The sequence below is a fragment of the Xenopus tropicalis genome, chromosome 1, assembly GCF_000004195.4.
Source record: "Xenopus tropicalis strain Nigerian chromosome 1, UCB_Xtro_10.0, whole genome shotgun sequence".
In the NCBI taxonomy this organism is placed as follows: domain Eukaryota; kingdom Metazoa; phylum Chordata; class Amphibia; order Anura; family Pipidae; genus Xenopus; species Xenopus tropicalis.
The window spans coordinates 146301869-146322237 of NC_030677.2; the positions used below are offsets into that span (position 1 = coordinate 146301869).

Below are 20369 nucleotides of genomic sequence, written 5' to 3' on the forward strand. Positions count from 1 at the left end.
GTATATTCTTAATATAAAGCCATTCATAAAAATGAACTTGCGTATCTACAAATACTACCAAAACAGAAGCTTTTTGACTATATATACTATTGAGAGCTATTATAATAAAAAATGGTATATTGGCTGGGTCTCCCTTCAACTTATTTGTGTCCCAGGTCCAGAGTTAGGGTGGTGTAAGGCAAACAGCTTCCTTTTAGTCGCACACAAATTAAACATTTTAAGGCAAACATGATACTAAAAGTTAAAATGAAGATGAACCAATGAAACATCTTATTTAACATACATTTGAGTGCTTAATAAATTTCTGTAGGGAAGTGCAAAGTTGATAACACCCCTAATTAAATGGAATAAAGTGCCAAATGCAACTCATTGTGCTGTGTTTTATAAAAATGCCATGTGCGGAGGTCCCTTCAGACTGAAAGACATTTGAGTGCTTGCATTTTATTTTTCCTTGTCACATGTTACCAGACAACATGCATTGCATGATATACTCAAGGGGAGACTGGAAACTAACTATTGACATGGCTGCTAGTCAGACTGCCTGACTAGACTGACAGCCAGAACCATAGATTTTTGGACATGCAGCAGACAAGATATTAAAAAATTATACTATAAATAGCAGTATTGAAACTAAATAGGTTAACAGATCAGGAAAGAAAAACGGTTACTAATATATGCAAATAAATTATTTACCGGAGATAATTTTATGGTCTACACAGTGTCTCTCCGTGGCAAGGATATATCTCTTCCACAAGTCAACTGTCCATGGGCAGTTTCTAACTGCACGGTCATGTGCAGACAGCACCAGATCCTTCACTTTTAGCTGTCTGTCCTGTAAGAGTTAAATAAAGGGAAAGGCTATCCAATTGTTAAATTAACTAGTAAAGCTTACAAACAAATAGTTTAAAATCACATTTAAAGTAGCTACAATAACTAACTTCCTTGATTAACATAACTTGAAGACCTCACCCGTCTGGCCAGGAATTCTAATACATACCATAATATAACTGACATTTTTCCCACAATACTACCGGATTTAAAATAAATATTATGCTGCAGAGGATGCAGACATTCTAAAAAGCTACAGCTTTAAACAGCTACCACACTTGTACAAAACAAAATATATACTGGAGCATTTCAATCTATCTTATTAAAGGCTGATAAAAAAAAAAAAAAAAAAATCTTACCCTAGTGCTTTAATTATTTCATATTTAAAAATGAGCTGTTTCTGTTGAACATTAAATGCTTAAAATAGGACTCTAGCCTGTTCTTAATACTTACTAGATATTGAGTGTATCTTGCCCATAGATCTGGAACTAAACAATTTTCAACCAAAGCACGTTCAAAGATAAGCTGGATGCGAGCCGGGTCTCCTGCATTCATTTCAAAGTCAATGTAAGCCTGGTATTCAGCAAGCTTAGGGGTTTCTGCAGCTAGCTGCAAAGATTAAAGAAAAAAGGATGTATAAAACACAAACTATAAAGGCAATGACTCGTCTTTCTATGTAAGTAAGTCCAGTTCCTCATCTGAGAAGCATGTAATTTAGTAAGTAAGTATTGCATCTTTTTAAATGGCTAGTAAGTGCAGTTTTGCTGGAATCAATGGATAACTTTATTTTAAAAGCAAATCAGTTACAGTGTGCAGATAAAATAACCTAAAAAATTGCTGTCAAATAAATTCTGGAGTCTATGAACCCTAAGGCACCAAGTCAAAATACCAAGCTGACACTATAATGACTATTGTGGAGAAAAATTGTTATCACTTGTTATCCTGTACTGGCCATAAGAATTGTGCATACTTAAGCACAATTCACAGAGCTATTTGCCCCATTACATGCGCATAGCACCAATCCAATCAGTCCGGCCTTATTTGATATGCTCAAAACCAGACAAGAAGTAACACCTGCAGCTCCCTTTCAAGTTGTGAATGCACAGGCAACTGACTTGATTATCTTACTGCATGCAAATGCTTCTGGTGGCACACCAAAAGTGAAGCGCTTCACACTAACCACCTTCGTAATTCAGATTGTGGGCATTCTACTCAGCACCCAAGATAACACTGGAAACCTGGGGGAAATAGTGTTATGGGTAGAAACCATGGCAGTTTTTGTGCATCTTGACATTTTGCATATCTATTCATAAATCAAGCCATTTAAAGTTAAGGCCTTCACTAGGTTTATGCAATTTTTGCCATTATTGAATTTACTCTATATAGCTTTCTGCCTGTTGTGTGTGAAACCACTGCTGAATGTATGGGTTGCACCATATAATACATTAAAAGATAACCTCAAACACCAGTTTCTTACCCCCACTGCAACTTTTGATGGGGTTGCTATAAGTTGTCCTTTAAATGGCTAAAAAAATCTATTCCTGTAGAAGGGCATTTGGCAGTCACTGGGGACAACCATTATTCTTCCTACACTAGGCAATTTCTACCCAAGGAACATGCAATTACAAGAAGCAAACGGTTTGTTAGTTTGTGTAGCAGAATGATGATTCTGAGAATTAAAAAGTAGACTGACGGATCATACCAGAGCCTCTTCATAGGGCTTGCACTTTTCCATCTGCTGCAAAGCTTTCTTATAACTTTGTATCAGAGCCTCTTGCATTGGTTCTTCTGACCACTCTTCATATTCAGCATATGTTGAATTCATGTCTAGAGAAGAAAGAGAAATCAGCTTTAATTAATAGTAGGTAAAGCAAAGGCAAAAGAAAAGAAGTTAGAGGAAACACTGAAACACTACACATTATCATTTGCAACTGACACTGCAAACAAAAGAAAAAATGTTAGGAACTGTTAAAAAGTCCTTCTCCAGAGCCATACCTACAAATGTCAGTGGTTCAGACACAAATTTAAAAAAAGTTTGTAACTTCCCAAAAACTCAAATAGAATGGCATTTTTACCTTCAACAACTGCTGCCAAAAGCAGCTCCCCTCACATAATGATCATAAATTCAGGAAACAATATGCTCTTGTTAAATTAGTCTATATGGGGCTAGTCTCAGAGTGAGTGACAAAAACAGAAAGACATGGTGAAACTGTTGTATATGGGTGCCACAAAACAAATGCTTACTTTAAAACTGACATGATACTCAATCCATTAGCTAGGGCAACTTCATTGGAACAAACTACTTCCCAGTGCCCAAACTACTTCTAGGCCCAATTAAAACTGTATTAAATTTCCAATAGTGTACTATAAGTTATCACTATATTCACAGTGTTATGTATTTATGCCACTACTGTTCAATTTGAAAAAAATAAACCAGAATAATAATTTTTTGTTTTATTAAAACAATTATACACTGTTTCTATTTACACACATATATGTGGCAAATTCTGCATATGGGGTTTTGATAGTCTACAGATGCAAAAATTTTGCATTTTAAGCTGTGTGCATTTAACAAATGCATGTTAGCAAGTACAGCAAATATGTATGTACATCATACCAAAGAGAGGAACACCAAGCTGACGTCTGAAGAGTTTGTGGATCCGCTCAAGTTGCGCATGTAGCATCTGCTGCTGCTCTGGTGAAGGGATGCTTCCAGGCACTGGCTAAGCAAGCAATGCAGACATTATTTATATACATACATACACACCCACTACCTAATATAAAATTTTTTTTTTTAATACAGCAATAGCTCCATTCGAATCACCCACAAAAAGGTCTCTATGTCCAAGCCTAGTGAAAAGTATTTTAGAAATAGAAACGCAACCCAGCTAAAAAGCATGGACAGACAAAAGTGTCTTATAATGGAATTCTTCAGATATTGCATTAGCAGAAAGAACCCCACAGATTGGCAAACAGATTTTACAAAGAGATATTATAAAACTTGTGGACTAGGCATTCAATTATTCTAATCATAATTATTTAGAAACATCATTGGTACATTTGCATAAGCAACAAAGATTTGATCATTTACTTCATATAAAGGAGTCCCAAATACAGATGCTTATATCCTTAAATACTTCCATTTTTAGAGCACAGTAAAAGTCGTTTTACCTGTATGGTTCCCAAAATTGCATTTTCGAATTCCCTGTATGCATCCCAAAGTGTGGATCCTTTAGTCATATGAAGTCCTACAGCAGTTAGTGCTCTCTCAAAGATAGAGCGAACTTTTGCAATTCCTCCCTCCTCTCCCATGCCACCAATAGAATACTGTGCATATTCCAGCCAAATTTCAGGACCTTAGAAATAACAAGCAGTGCACTGTAAGAAGCATCTCCAGTTTTCTTTTATCATTTTTTCTTTAACACTGATTTCTATATATCTACTTTCAAATAAAGTGTTTGATAGGCTTCAGAACAACAGAGAAACATCATATATCCTGCTGCAATATGTTTGCAGTTTTAATTCTTATTATATAAGAGTCTTCAGCTTACACACTTACATATATAGTCTTTTACTGCTCGTTCAAAGAGTTCATAAACTTTCTCACGATAGGATCCTTCATCTGCAACTTTCATTTCATCCTTGAGCCAGTCCAGCCAAATCTCTACACAAAGACACAACATATGTAAGCAATAGTTGCAGCTTGTCTGCTGCATAATCATAAGCAACTTTTTCGAGGAACAAAAGTGCACAGTTATTTCTACATGCATCAGACTTCAGTAATTTAAGGTATTTTACTCAAATACACAAAACAAAGAATTTAAAATACAGACTTTGAAAATAAAAGTTTCGGTCTAAAGCATATGTGGCCTTATAGTCTTACTGGGTATATTTAAAACATTAACTAGGAAAGCATTTTTACAGTGTTAGAAAGTCTTCAAATATAACGGTCAGTATATTCCCCTTGTAAGCAGAGAAGATATAGCAGAGCAAAACCATCATGGTTTGAAAGAAAGGTTAGTGTTGAGGTTGATAAAAAAAACTATGCCAAATAAATACCTTCAGTTAATGGAAAAAGCTCACTCATCTTCTGCCTAGCACGTCTAAGCCTCTCCAGCTCCCCTTCCTGTCGCAGCAGTTTGATGAGGTCAACATGACAGTTGTAATCAAAGGCATTTATAGATAACTAGAGGGAATAAAAGAAATAGCTTGGGAACAATGACCAAAGCAGAAAAATAAAAAACATGCACTTGAGAAATTAAAAACCATTTGATTTAAAGGGTTTATCTCTCACTTATTCAAAGTTATCTACCCACTTAAAATTTAGTTGTGTGAACAGCGACCATTATGTTCCCGTACCTCTTAAACATGGGGATAGGTTATTGTGGCACATGTTAACAGGCAAATTATAAAAAAAATATATATTTTTAAGTGCAGCACTAGAAAGGATTTTTGTTGTCTCTCACGCAGAGATGTACCAAATCTTACACAAAAAATTTGAAACTGAATCTGAACTCTAATTTGAATTTGCAAGTTACCTAAAACACTAGAAAAAAAATCATGATTTAAAGGGTCCTTATTTGGTTTGGCCATGCACAAGGATATGGTTTAATACCAATACTACCCTGATTTAGCCAAATCCTAAACCAAATCAAGAATTTCATGCCTAGGACAGTGCCCATTGGCTTCTACATTACCTCACCGGCTTTTAGATGATGTAGTTCTGTATTGGTATTTTTTTTTACACATGATAACAATAAATTAGTGTTTTTGATTAATTATTTAAACATGCAATTTTTAGCTCTAAAAAAGTAAGCTATAAAAAAATATGATTGTTAATAAAATCCAGTGCGTAGGATAAGCATATTTTAGGAAAATAAGTTATGAGTTTTTTCTTACGTGTACAGTTCTTAATATATATTGCCCTTTCAGGGACAGGAAAGCATTTTGACACTCCTAAGCCAAATTGTAACTGGCTCCAGATTTTTACCCTTTTCTGGATCAAGATCTAGACATTAATTAGCCCGCACCTCCCACTGGGGAAAAAATATTTATGCGATAGGTGCCCTTAAAATTACATTTTATTTTTACACTGATCTGGCAATACCTGTACTGATATTAAGAAAACACTTTGTACTGCAATTTAAAACACAATCTGGAGTGTTTGGAGAAAAAGGCTTTGCAGAAATTCAAACTGGAATCAGTAGGAAATCAAACTAGCTGTTTTATCCCAGTGACAATAGGAAACAGCAACCGGTAGTGAACTTGTCACTTCTAATGTTCAAGACAAATATCCCAGCCTACATCACCAGAACAACCAGTTAAGGTCAACGGCAGCAAAAGTCACAGCAGATGCCCTGGCTAGGGCCATGCAACAGCACCAGAAGCACCACTGTGCCAGACATCATCTCATTTAGGCCTATGGCCAACTAATTCTAGATGATCAGTGGATCAATTTTAGAAACCAGGACCCAAAAACTGTGACCTGCATTTTTACCCACTTAAGGTCCCCACACACGGGCTGATTATAGCTGCCGATTCGGCAGCTAATCGGCTCGTGTATGGGCAGAACCGAGCGGCCTGGCCGACCAATATCTGGCCTGAAAAATTGGCCAGATCTCGATCGACCAGGTTAGAAAATCCAGTCGGATCGGGGACCGCATCGGCTCGTTGATGCGGTCCCCGAACAGACTGCCCAGGGCCAAACGATCGGATTATTTTTTTTTTAAGCTACTTGCTACCCGATATCACCCACCCGTAGGTGGGGATATCGGGTGAAGATCCGCTCGCTTGGCGACATCGCCAAGCGAGCAGATCTTATAGTGCATGGGGACCTTAAGATCTACTATCCAAACTGCAACTGCCTTATCAGCAACTCATTGACCACTATTAAACAGAAAGTGCCATTGCTGCAAGTCAGAAGTGACATCAGAAGTGTGCAGGGCAGTAATATGTAGATACTACAGATACCATAGGGCAGTGCTGTCCAACTGGCGGCCCGCGGGCCGCATGCGGCCCGCGACCCCCCTCTGTGTGGCCCCCCACCTGTCTGGCTGCTTTGATGGCTTACTTTTGAGTAAGCATTAAATGGTATCAGTACTGAGATTAACTGGCCCCCTGCATGGTTCTCACCTCAGATTCAGGCTGTAATCCCTCTGTATTGTTTAAATATGTAATCCCCTGTGTTTTTCACACCTTCAAATACCTGCATTGTTCACCCCCTGCAGTGTTCACACCTCAGGCTCAGACTGTAATCACTCCCATTGTTCACTTCTTCACACCTCAGACATAGGTACTGTAGGAAGAGTATGGCACATACAGCCAGCATAGGGCAGGGAGGGTATGGCACACACAGGAAGGGTAGGGCAGGCAGAGTATGGCACACACAGTCAGGGTAGGGCAGGCAGAGTATGGCACACACAGGAAGGGTAGGGCAGGCAGAGTATGGCACACACAGTCAGGGTAGGGCAGGCAGAGTATGGCACACACAGTCAGGGTAGGGCAGGCAGAGTATGGCACACACAGGAAGGGTAGGGCAGGCAGAGTATGGCACACACTGTCAGGGTAGGGCAGGCAGAGTATGGCACACACTGTCAGGGTAGGGCAGGCAGAGTATGGCACACACAGTCAGGGTAGGGCAGGCAGAGTATGGCACACACAGTCAGGGTAGGGCAGGCAGAGTATGGCACACACAGGAAGGGTAGGGCAGGCAGAGTGCTTCCTGTGTGTGCCATACTCTGCTTGCCCTATGCTGCTTGTGGGAGGTGAACCTGGCAGGGGGTTTGTTGTGGGAGTTTGTTAGCAGTTGGAAATAGCCATTAAATGGTCCCGAAGGTGTGTAATTATGTACTGGGGGTTGCTCTGCTATCCACAGGGGAGGAGGAGGCATATGGAATTTAAGGGTATATCTTAATATGACATAATTCTTTCACATATGAATGATGGTTGATATCCCCACAGTAAGGACCAAGCATTTGGGATTTTGCTGTGCTACCACCATTGTGATAAAATAGGTGTGGTTTGAAGTGGGTGTGGTTTCAAAAAGGGGAGTGGTCAAAACTGGCTTCCATTAGCGGCCCTCCACCATGTATGCTAGAGAAATTCCGGCCCTCGGCACCGTAGAAGTTGGACAGCACTGCCATAGGGAATATAAATAAGACCTACAGACCCGCATTTGTACATCCTATGCACAACCCACTGGGTACATGCTTTTTTTGACAGGTAACCCCCCCAGGTACCGACCTACTTCAGGACTCAGAAAGACTGACATGGTTTTCTGTCAATTTATGGAAACAGGTATCTGTGCAAGATCAACTTTATTTTTTGTAATTCAGGTAGTTATGAACCTTTTCTCCATATGTCCAAATGAATGAGCTGATGTGAGAAACTGGAGTACATGTTCCTATTAAGTGATAAAGTCACCCATTATAAAATACTTGATATGGTTCCCCCCATCCCCAGAAGTGTAACTTGTATAATGGTGTATAAAAGTTACAAAGAGCAAAACTTAGCCCGCCATCACACATGCCTGCTCCGCCAAAAAAAAACGCAGGCTACCTTATCAGGGAGTATTAAAATCAAAATATGTTGTATTTTTAATAAACAGTGATATATTAGAGCGGGCCTTTTCCCCTGAGTCTTACTTGCTCTTCCAGACGCTGGATCTCTGCTTCGTTTTCCTTTTCGTCCTCCTCTTCAGAAGAAGATTGGCCTGATCCCTCATAAGAATCATCGGGGGCCCCTTCTCCCTCAGACTCCATCTCCTCTTCTTCATCCCGTATACCTTGGGCTTCTATCTCCTCATCCCCACGTTTAGCAGCCGCCATACTACCCCTCCTCACGGGTGCGGATAGTACCTAGTGGCGATTCGTCCTCTGCTGGCGTCAATCGCACGTGACGCACGGCGTCATCGTCACGTGATGTATATTAAACGTAAACGCGGGAGCGCTTGTTCATTGAGGGGATTATGTTTCTTTTCATTCTGTGGCGGTTTTAGAATGTAGGGGAGCAGTTATATTTTTGCAGCTATCTGCAATCTAATGCGTGTTCTTCTCAATATTTCTGGGGCAGTTTGCTGTGAGATTTAAGCGGGTACTGAGAGCAGCATGGGTCATTGCTGAGAATTATACTGATGTTGCTGACTAGTGAGAGTTCTGTGGGCAGGGTTGCCTGATTTATTTTCCCAAACCAGCCAAAGTCAGTTCTAAAACTAGCCAAAAGCCACTTTTAAAGAAGCCAAAAAATAGTGCAATTTAATAAAAGTATATATGGGGAGATATACCTTTTTAAAGCATAAAATCACTACAGTTACTGGTATGACTGATGTTTCCCTGCCCTCTGTGCCCAGTCCATCCAGGTTATAGTAGTTCTTCAGGTTCAGCAAAGAGAAGCTTCTGTCTATAATTGCATGCTGGGTATTGTAATTTTATATTAATCTTAGTTGTAGGCTAATTGTAAGATACAAACCCAGCATGCACTGTGATAGGCATGTCAGAGGAAAAAAACTTTGGCTAGTTTTCAAACTACAAACCCACCAAGGCTCCAAAAACTAGCCCAAATATGTACCATGGCAGGTTGGTACTTTGGAAACCCACCTGGGCTTTAAATTAGTAGCCCAATTTGGCGGAAAACCTGCCAACCCTGTCTGTGGATTGCTGTATGGGGAGGGTTGCAGACTGCTTAGGGCTCTACTGCCTGATTCCACACTAGGTCCTAAAAGTGGAATTAGGAAAAAAAGGTAGGCTTCACCTTATAGGAAAACTATACCCCCAGAATGAGTACTCAGGGAGTGGTTTGAATAAGAAGGTGAACCACCCCTTTAATACAAAATAAATGCACTGGCCCAAACAGCACCCCACAGGGCCCATAAATAATGAATATATATAGGATGTTACAGCAGCCCCTCCAGCATTTGCCAAAGTCCAGACCTGGACCCATTGGCAGAGCACATACCCCAAACTTTTTGTCAGCTCAGTTTCGTAAAAAATTTGCCAATGGCGAAATGTGGAATTCCAATGTGAATCCATGCCTGGCAAAAAATTTTGCTCATCACTAGAGGAAAGCAAAGCTTCTGATGCAGAACTATTACTATGCAGCTCTATCACTGTCAGGGGACTTGTAGCAGGGCTCTGACAATAATAAGCAGGGAGCATTGACAGCAACTCCTGCTTTATTTTATTGGTAGATATTTTTGTGGTACTCCAGCAAGGAGAGGGAGCGGTGGTGCGACAAAAAAACACAGGATTCAGTCGCAGGACTGTGCAGTCTCTTGGATCCCAAAGGATAAGCAGAGTTGAAGGAGCGCTGAATCAGTGGTGCCAAGGGCAGCAGACATGGGCGTAACTACAGAGGAAGCAGACCCAGTGGTTGCAGAGGGGCCCAGGAGTATAAAGGGCCCAGTGAAGCCCTAATTAATGAGCAATTTCAATATACCATGATAGATTTTCTGACTGATATCAGATGAAAGATTGCTAGATATAAATCACTCAGTGCACGCTCCCCTTATGATAATTTGATGGTTTTGTCATATCACACTGGAATTGATAGTTAAGAAAGGAAAAATTGTTACGTGTATGGTCTGCTTTAGGGCTGTGTCATGTTTTTCTGTTGCAATACCCTACAGTCACACATTGGTAGCTATGCCAACACACTTGCACTGCTTTACATTAAACATTTCTAGTCCCAAAAGCACAATTCAATGCCTTAAAAAAAATCAATAGTGGGGTCTGAACCTGCTCCCCATGTGGTGGGGGTTCAGCATTTTTGCGGTGGATGCCAAGCTCATATCGCTATGCCATGGGTTTGGGACATCCAAAATGTCTCTGTGTGGGTCAGGGGAACAATTGGCACATGGAACCAGTGCAGGCCCTAACTAGGATTCAAAATAGTTCCTGTCATTTAAAGCAGTGGCCCCCAACCTTTTTTGCACCAAGGACTGGTTTCCAGCAAGACAATTTTTCCAAGGACCGGGAATGGGGGGTGGCGCAACTAGTGCATAGTATATAATTTAATTATTACATATATAATGTAAATGTAATTATTTCATTTTATATTATGCACTTTATTTTATTAATATTACTACATTATAAAATCTAATACAGCTATCATAATACATAATCATATATAATATCAGTGGGAGACCTGAGCTTGTTTCCCTGCAACTAGATGCGCCCAGCCCCTTTGCTCTTCTTACTCTTACCTAAGTGGTGACATCCCCTGCCGGTTAGTATGGAGCTCTAAAGAGCAAGGAAAGGCTTCTACTATAGCCCTTAATATATTGTAGAGCCCCCTTGCCTGTAGTAGATTGCCAACTTTATTTTTTAAAATAATGCTCCCTTCTCCCAAAATGTGCCTTTTAACTTTGCTCTATTTGCACTCTGTAGCGTCAGCCATCTTGGATCTTTTGTGCACCTAAATGCGCATCCTCCAGCTCCCCCCAGCATCGTCCCTGCGGCGACCAAACTTCCCCCCCTGCTCCCCGCAGCACTCGCCTGCTCCTTCTGTGTCCGGCTAATGGTGCACGCTCATAGGGGCCAGCTCAGATGGTAGGGGAGCATGCCTGCTTGTGTCACTGAAGAGAGACATGCGCATGCGCCGCCTAGTGTCCTGGGTTATAGGGTCTGTGCAGGAGCGATGCATTATGGGAATCCTCTTTACCCAGCTCGGCGTTTTTTTTTCACGTTTGGCTTCTGATCATCTGAACGATTGCAATATGGGGAGACTTGAGGGCACTATTGAGACAACTGAAGGTAAGCCTGCAGCTTGAGATTAACTCTTTGGTAGCCTTTACTTCTCCTTTAAGTACTTTGGTCCTTGTAGCAATCAGTAGAAAGCTTCCTGGGCTTTGCATAGCTGTTGTCATGGCTGTGTGGGACCAGAGGTGACCCGATTCAGCACAGCCCATAGCCCAGCACCTGTCCCCGGCCCGGTGGTTGGGAACCCCTGATTTAAAGCACATAGAGGCCCAAGCAACCCTGCACCAGCCCAATATATAGTGACTTTCTGTAGGGCTAGAAATGGGTCTGGCAGAAGAGGCATGTGCCCAGGGTACAATGTAACCTGTCACTAGTCTGGGCTCTTGTCCTCCCACTTCCCACTCGTCATTTACCTCCCCAGTAGTCAACATGCATGCATGCATGCAAAGGGGTGAGGTGGCTGGCTGGGTTGCCTAGGATGCCCAGCCGACTTGGCCCAGCACAAACTGTCCATGGCCATAGGCCTCTGCAAAAAGAGGCAAGGAAGGCCACTTGCCCCCCCCCCCCCTAGAATTCTACACACCTGACCCAGATCGGTGTTGAAATGTAACATATTGCCCAGCTTGTCCTTGGTTTTTCTCAGCTACCTGCTCCTTGAGAAAAGAATTAAACAATAAAACTGTAGCTTCACAGAGCAATAGTTTTTTTGTCTCAGGTGTCAGTGATCCCCTTTTAAAAGCTGCAAAGAGAACAAGATGGCAAATACTGTAATTCAAAAACTATGGAAACAAATAATAAAGACTTAAGAATATATAATTGAAAAGTTTAATAGAATTGGCCTTTATATAACAAACTAAAAGTGAAATAAAAGGTGAGCCATCACTTTAAACAGCCCCCTGGTTCTACACTTATTAGTTGCGAGCAGCGTTACAGGCTTTGCTAATAAACCTAATACGTACGTAAAACACAGTTTGCTTTTTACTTAATGACTCTTCCTCCCCGCAGTTTTTGCGGACACCCATGTCTATGACAAATACGTACAAAGGTTCTTCTAGCCTGGAATAAAAAACTGACCAAAACCAACTCCGATATCGCGCTACTTTATTACACTACTGGATGTAAACTACATCAATTCCACTTCCACGTTAGCGATAATAGGCATAAAGAGTCCCTTGACTTTGCGGTTGAACTTGGTAAACCTAATAAAGTTATAGGGCAACAAAAGAAACTTATCCCTGCAGAATGAGCTAAAGCCCAAGTACATGACAGCTCCACACTTCAACGTTACACATAATAGAACGCTGAACCTTATTACGCAACCTGGCTGCAACAAACTTTATTGTTGGTTACGCCCCCTCAGGCCATGTGACCCGCACGTTGTGTGGCGTTGGCACGCCGCGTCCCTATTTGCTAGCTGCGCGAGTGGAGGACGCTATGGCTGGCGTGGGCCGGGTGTTTTGCTCCTTATGGAGAAAATGTGGGGTGCACGAGTTTCGGGTGCCTTGTGCTTCTTATCATAAGAAGGTATGCAGCGCTGTGCGTGGGGCGTACGGGGCCAATACGGAACAGGGTAGTGTGGGAGCAGGAAACGAGTGTTACATAAGGTGACACAGGTGTCACAGTGACAGCGCTCGCCTCGCAGCCCATACTATAAAGTACTTATTGCCAATGCAAGCCGACACGTTTATCTTTTAACACCGTAACCATCTTTACAGAGGACTACAACATGAGTCGTTTTAATTCTTAATAGAAGGCTGTCAGCTTCGGTTGTGGTGAAATACAGTAACAGCAGCCAGTGGGGTTGTCAGCTTCACTTCCCCGAATGGCTTGAGAGAAAAGGTGTCTCAAGAGAGAAGCCGAGTTAGCAACTGATAGGAATTGACAATGACTGACTCTAGCACTCTGAGGGTATAGGGAATATGGTAAAACTTTATGCTAAGTAAGACATGTTTGCCATAAGAGATACTGACATCAAAAATGTATTCTTTTTTTTTTTACTTCTGTCATACCATAGGCTTTGCATGCTATTGATTAATTTGCCAGAAAAGTATTCATCATGCTGTCCGTTAGAATTACAAGCTATAACTGACTGGCTAAGAAGGGACAGTCAGGTTGGTAAAACTGGTTTAGGACTTCAAGTAACAATTACTCACAAATGCAGCTCTTTCGGTAAAAAACGAGCAACATGACCTATAGGCAACTTTTCGTGGACATTTGTATTTTGAAGAGTAGTTTTTTAGTGTCAGTATCAAATGTACATATATAAATATAATTCACTGCACCACTACGGTAGCTGAAGTGTTTCAAGGTTATGAGGGGACATTTACGGGAGAATTCAGGAAAAGGAAATATTGTGGTTGTGATGCCAAATTCTCAGACTTATTTTTCTGCCCCTATAGACAGTTTTGCAAAAAATATCATTAAAAGTATGCATGGCTATCTTTCTGTCAATACCTGTTGTGAGTTTCTCATACAAGGCACTTTTGGCAAGCAAAAACACATTTGTCAAAAACAAATTATACATCTCTAAATTACTTTTTGTTTTCATTAAGAATTTGTGCCACTTTATTTCCTTTGGCTGCTTTCCTGTGTCAACAACACATACAATTTGGATTGTGGCATGATAGCTAATCTTCATCTTGGGGGTGGTCAGTTTCATTCCTTCGCTGCTAGTTGATTGGCAGACCTGACATTATATTTAACTACATCTTTCCTGGATGAGGGCAATCCTGTGATTTGGTAAAGACCAAAACACCCATATTCACTGGCACCGGTATTTAGTAAAAGTTAAAAGTATTTAAAACAATTTAGAGATATATGACTTTTAAAATGCTCTGATGGTTAATACGACAGCACATAGTATAGATAGGGATTTTGCCATTCTTTTGAATGGGAATGAAGTATGGGTCAGGATAGGTGTTTTGACCTTTGTAACTCTCCTTGAAAGAACTAAAGCACTGTGATGCCTGTGCTATAGATATTACAGATGTTTGTTGTTTACAAGATAAAATCTGATGCAAGTGTTTACAGGGGCTCAGCATTCATTGCCTTCCATTAAATTTGCAGCTTATATACTAACTGAGCAAATGGCAATTTTACACAAAAACTTTTGTACCAAAGTTAAGGTACATAAGCTACCAAATAAGGACTGTGTTTAGTTATTTGGTAGCCCCTATGTGAACTGGCAGACTACAGGAGGCTCTGTTTGGCAGTGCACATAGTTTTTATGCAAAAAAAAAAACAAAACTTGTCTGTAAGCCAGAAATTAAAAAAATAAACCCCTGCTTTGAGGCCACTGGGAGCAACATCCAAGGGATCGGTGAGCAACATGTTGTTCTCGAGCCACTGGTTGGGAGTCACTGCCCTAACCCATATAGGCCTAGATCTAACTAATTATATGCAGTGCTCCCTAAAACAGGGTTAAATCTAGCATTTCAATAAAAGTGGTTTGGTGCTTATTTTACAGAAATGTAATGTTTGTATTCACGTTGTAAACAAGGCTGGCATAAAAATGTGGGTCAATATAGTGACAGAACATTTCACTATTAACAGCAGTATCTCTGTATGCTGAATAGTACCATTTGTACTCCATAGTTTTTCACAGCAAGCAATAAAAAAAAAAAAACATTGTACAGATTTTTTTTTTTTTTTTAAACTAATTCATTTTTGTTAGTAATAATTTAAAGGAGAACAAAAGTTATAATCACTGGTAGGTGCCAAAATGTTAGGAAGGAAGAGGATCGCTCACCTGCCTGTGTAACAGGAGCACCAGCCAGGGGTTTCACGTAAGTGATTACAATCACTGGTGCCTTGTGCCTAACATTTGACTCTCCTCAGTGATTTAGCCTTTCCTTCTCCTTTAATTAGACTTTTTCAGATTTTGTGGCCAAGCTTACGTTTGTGTAGGTTTCATTGTTCTCTGGCACTGTTCCCTGGCATCTGTAATAGATTTGCAACCATGTGTGACTTTTTGTTGCCACAAGATTAGCAGCAGAAGTAAACATCTTGTGACTTGTTCAGACCACAAGTTCTTTTTAATTTGTCACTTGTCACATAATCATAGAGGGCACAGAAGATGGCCAAGTAACCTTGGCCATATTTATACAGATTGCTGTGTTTCTGTCCCAGTGTAATTACAGGCCTCAGAATTATTTGCATTACACTCAAGAGCATATTTTTTAACTGTTTAAATTAACATCACCTCTAAGGACAAAGGAAATATTGTCTTCTTAATAGACTCTATAAGGACTAATGAAAGTCTATTAAGAGAAGATAAAACTGGAAATGACTACAAAATGTTGATGCATTAGCTATGACATCATGGGTTTTATATCAATACATCTATCTGTAGCAAAGTGTAAGCCGATGCTTCAAATGTGTGTTCTAAACAGACAGTTAAGAAAATTACCATTCTGCATGCAAAAATAACTGCTTGTTAAAGATGCTTGGTTGTTTTGTCTCAGCATTTAAATGGTGACTAAACCCCTGTACATATGTTTGTACTCAATGTGCATGATATAAACCTTCTGTTGTGCCCAAAGGTACATTTGCTGTATGACAACCTAGGTTCCCTCTCACTCTGATTAAACAAAATTTAAACAAAATTAGACTAGTGATACTAGTATACTGGCATGGGATTTCGTATCTGGAAACCCAATACCCAGAAAGTCTGCACACTCCATTTTAAGCAAATTGTAAAAAGGATTTTCTTTCTCTCAGTAGTAATAAAACAATGCCATGTACTTTACGGTAACTAAGCTGCATAAATCCATATTGGTCGCACAACATTGCTAGTGGGTTTATTGTTTAAAGTTTTTTAGTAGACTTAAAAAGGTTGTTCACCTTTTCTAAAACACTTAAATATGTTCACATTAACCAATACATAAACAATCTTTGCCATATAAATAGTTAACAAAAAATAACAATTTAAAGGAAACTATGTAGGTCTCTATAAAAATATATTGCATAAACAAGTTCATAAGTAAAACCCTGCTTCATCTAAATAAACCATTTTCGTAAAAATATACTTTTTTAGTAGTATGTGCTAATTGGGTACTTCTAAATAGAAAATTGGGTTGGGGAGCAACATGTTGCGCATTAGCCACTGGTTGGGGATCACTGCTCTAAGCTGTGGATTAGGCACCTCCAGTGAAACAGATCACTATTTTTCCCCAGGCTGGTGCTCCTGTTATAAGAAAACTGCACCGGCCTGTGGGGAAAAAATGGTATCAGCGCTGCGCCAGCATTTTATTTACATTCCAACCAGTGTCTTTTGCGTCAATACCTGTTCATGCGTGTGCACTGGGGAAACCTGTGAAATGTTCTCTACTGTTCATGAGCAGAATGCCAAACACCAAAGGAATGTTTTTGAAAAACAGATTTCAATGCAGGATTCTGCTGTAGAAGCTTTATTAACGGATGGGTTTGAAAAAAATCATGTTTTCCCATGACAGTATTATTTTAAGATACGGTATGATCCAAATTTTGGAAAACCACCTATTCCTACACACCAGCTCCCAAGCATTTCAGTTGATAGACCTGTGTTTCCTTCTCATGCTGAAAAGTACTTAGACCTCAAGTTTTTCAAACTTCTTTGTATTATGTAAGTAAATTGTATACCGGCATTTCCTCACAGGTAGTTGATCATTATGAAAATCCAAGAAATGTTGGATCCCTTGACAAGAACGCAAAGAATGTTGGGACTGGGTTGGTGGGAGCACCAGCATGTGGTGATGTCATGAAACTACAGGTAAATGCTGAGTGTTAATGTGAAATGGCTTTTCATAACTAGAGTTGAATCTAAGATTTGTAGCTCTCTTGTGTTTTTCATATTCCTCTTGGTTACAGAAACAGCTCATTATTCTGTAGGGCCACCATACCTAGGTCATCTAAGGACTGGTTACCATTTTCTTAAGAATCGCTACAGATTAAAAATCTCACTTAAAACGATGTATAAGTATAATATAGCTAATTTGGCATGTGATATATTTTGGGTTTTTTTTAGCACTGATTGGGGGACAAAGAGTTCACTTAGAACTCACCAGATTTGCATATGAACTTTACAGTTTGAAAACCAGATTAGTTGTGTACATGGAAATTTTTAAAACTTAGCTTTTTGTTTTTGTAATTTTTTCCTAAAATTCATGTCAGGCAGACATTTTCCCATATGACAAAATTGTGAATCTCGGACACCCGTTTTCCAATAAAGTTTTAAAACGTAACATTTTGTTTTTGTAACTTTTTCCACAAATCATGATGTATGACATTATGAACCTTAGACACAGGTTTTCCCATACTCTATATTGGCCTGCTTTCTTCAGTGCTTTGTTGTTGTAGGTACTATTATTTCTTCATGGAAGACATAGGTTTAAAGAGTTTTTACACAGATGCAGTGAACAAGCAACACTGGCAAACAGCATATTCTTTACTTTTTATACTTCTTGCTACTTTATCCTCTAAGGCCCATTTTTTAGTGCTGTACTGGGATGGTAGTTATTATCAGACTGATATTTGCTTTGTGTTTCACCTTACAGATTGAAGTGGACAACAATGGAAAGATTATTGAAGCCAAGTTCAAAACGTTTGGTTGTGGGTCTGCCATTGCCTCCAGTTCTCTTGCCACAGAATGGGTTAAGGGAAAAACGGTAACATGACAATTGCTTTTATAAAATGTCTTCACTGCCCCTATAGTAAGGGATTTAGCTATCCCTTGTGAATTAGCATGATATTTAGACACACATGACTTGGATGTTAAAATAAGTCACTTACACTTATAATGTAAATAGCATTTCTTTAATACTGCTCTACTGCCACTCTAAAGTTTCTAATGAGTATATTCAGATAGGCAAGTCATATACACTTAGACAGGAGTCATTAGACTGTTTAGGGTAAAGTAATGGCCTGTTTTTTTGCTAATTAATATTGTATTATTTGTTTATATTAAACACAGGTTGATGAAGCTATGACTATCAAGAATACAGACATAGCCAAAGAACTCTGCCTTCCACCAGTGAAGCTGCACTGTTCCAGTAAGGGTCTTTGCTCTGTATTACCAGACTTATGAATGTTATCATATTTCCTGCATATTTTTATGTAAAAATAATGCTTTTTATAGATTAGGCAGAAAATGTTTGTCTCAGCAGCTTCTATGATCAGGTGCATAGATTCACTAGGAATCCTTCACTAGGACCCAAAGTAGATTTTCATTTACTTTTCCAATGAGGTGTACAGAATAGTGCTAAAGGTGCCATAACACACTGACTAAGCTTTTTGACAGCTGTTTTTTGAAGTGTCACTCTAATTCCATAGGAGAGGCAGTGGAGTTTTCATGTGGTGATGGCACTGTAGGTGAAAACATGGGAAGAGGGAATTTTTTTGTCACCTTTAACAGTGATGGCACACACGGAAATTAGTTGCTCAAAATAAATCTTCACTACCATGGGCAACATTAATGTAATAATTTAGATTGCTGGTGGGAAAATGTATGCATTTCTTTTGATTGCATATTTATCCTGGGCGGGCGACTTTCTGGGGTGCCATCACTCTAAAGGGCATAGTTGGGAGGCTTATATCCCACTGCTCATTATATATTGTTTACTGCAGCAATACTGTCAACAAGCAACCAAAGACAAGGTGCAGGGAATGTTTCAGAGGCTTTTAACTAACTCACTGCCACAGTTAACAAGACTGAAAAATATTTTATTTAAACATCTTGTATTAGTTATGAACTAGTTAATATATTTATCTAACTCTTCTGCACATTATTTCATCTCTGATTTGTCTCTTGTAACCTTTTGTGCCTATGTTTTTTCCATTTTATTTAGTGCTGGCTGAAGATGCCATCAGAGCAGCCCTGGCAGATTACAGACTGAAGCAGGATAAAGACGAAGCTGCAGCAAGTGGCTAGCTGAGCAGAGTGTGAGCTCTACTATAATGGCAACATTTAGTCACTTTATGCTGTTCTTTTGGGTATTAAAGCATGTCTTTACCATTTGAATGGCAGACTTCTGATACGCACAATTATTTAGCAGCTTGTCAAACTGTGTGAATCTCCTCCTAATAATGTGATTATTTTCAATTTGCAAGCTGAGTATACTTAGAGTGTATAAACAAAACTATTTTGTTCTTTATTCCCTAATGTCCAAGACCTCCACCTATCCTCTGTTCACATGTAATTTCTGGTTTAAACACATGGCACTACATTACAGTGCCAGGTTTGTCATACCTTCCACGTAAAGTAATATAGAAATTTCATCTAGTCATCTAGTTTTTGTTTAAGTATTATTGGGAAATGCCACAACGCACATCTTCAGATGCACAACGATTGTGAGGATGTGTGGTTTTTCCCCGTCTGTTTCCAGCACCCTTATGTTTGAGTTCTTGATAAGTCTTGTACGGTTTTGTATATAAATGGCTATGCATTCATAATACAATATAAAACCCATGCTGAATTACAAGAATCAAACAAACGTTGCCACTGTGTTCTGATCCAATTTGTGTGGCTCTTACTGAACTGAAATGCAATTGTTCTCAGAAAGGTTCATTTTTGAAAATTAAATGTCTGACTGGAAGCCCCTGATCCCCTCCTTCTGTTACCAAGACTGGGTTTGCTAAGCCATATCCTGCCAGAGAAAAGTACATTGAGTTAATTACATTGGGCCTTTAATAGGGAGTGGCATGTTCCAGGTATCATACCAGCAGCCCTGAAAATTCCCCATTTTGAGTACTCAGAATGATACTGGTAGAATCGAAAGCAGGGATTATATGATGCTTCTTAGTTTTGTATGCAGTGCATTTGACCAGCTGCCTTTTGCTTTTGTATATATTTGGTAAAAGATAATAAAAAAA

General features: G+C 39.6%; 2 protein-coding genes across 2 annotated transcripts; one reads left to right on the top strand and one right to left on the bottom strand.

Annotated features, from left to right (window-relative positions):
* Window positions 1–3613: 3613 nt before the first annotated feature.
* Window positions 3614–8650, bottom strand: sart3 (squamous cell carcinoma antigen recognized by T cells 3). Its single transcript, NM_001016732.2, is given in 4 exon segments — window positions 3614–4184; window positions 4388–4492; window positions 4888–5014; window positions 8472–8650. Coding segments are annotated over 4 exon segments (576 nt in total). The 5' UTR covers window positions 8589–8650; the 3' UTR covers window positions 3614–3957.
* A 4277-nt stretch (window positions 8651–12927) lies between these two features.
* Window positions 12928–20369, top strand: iscu (iron-sulfur cluster assembly enzyme). The gene is made up of 5 exons (NM_203757.1): window positions 12928–13046; window positions 17158–17271; window positions 18056–18166; window positions 18472–18550; window positions 19346–20369. The coding sequence occupies exons 1-5, from the start codon at window positions 12957–12959 to the stop codon at window positions 19426–19428; spliced, it is 477 nt and encodes a 158-aa protein (NP_989088.1). The 5' UTR covers window positions 12928–12956; the 3' UTR covers window positions 19429–20369.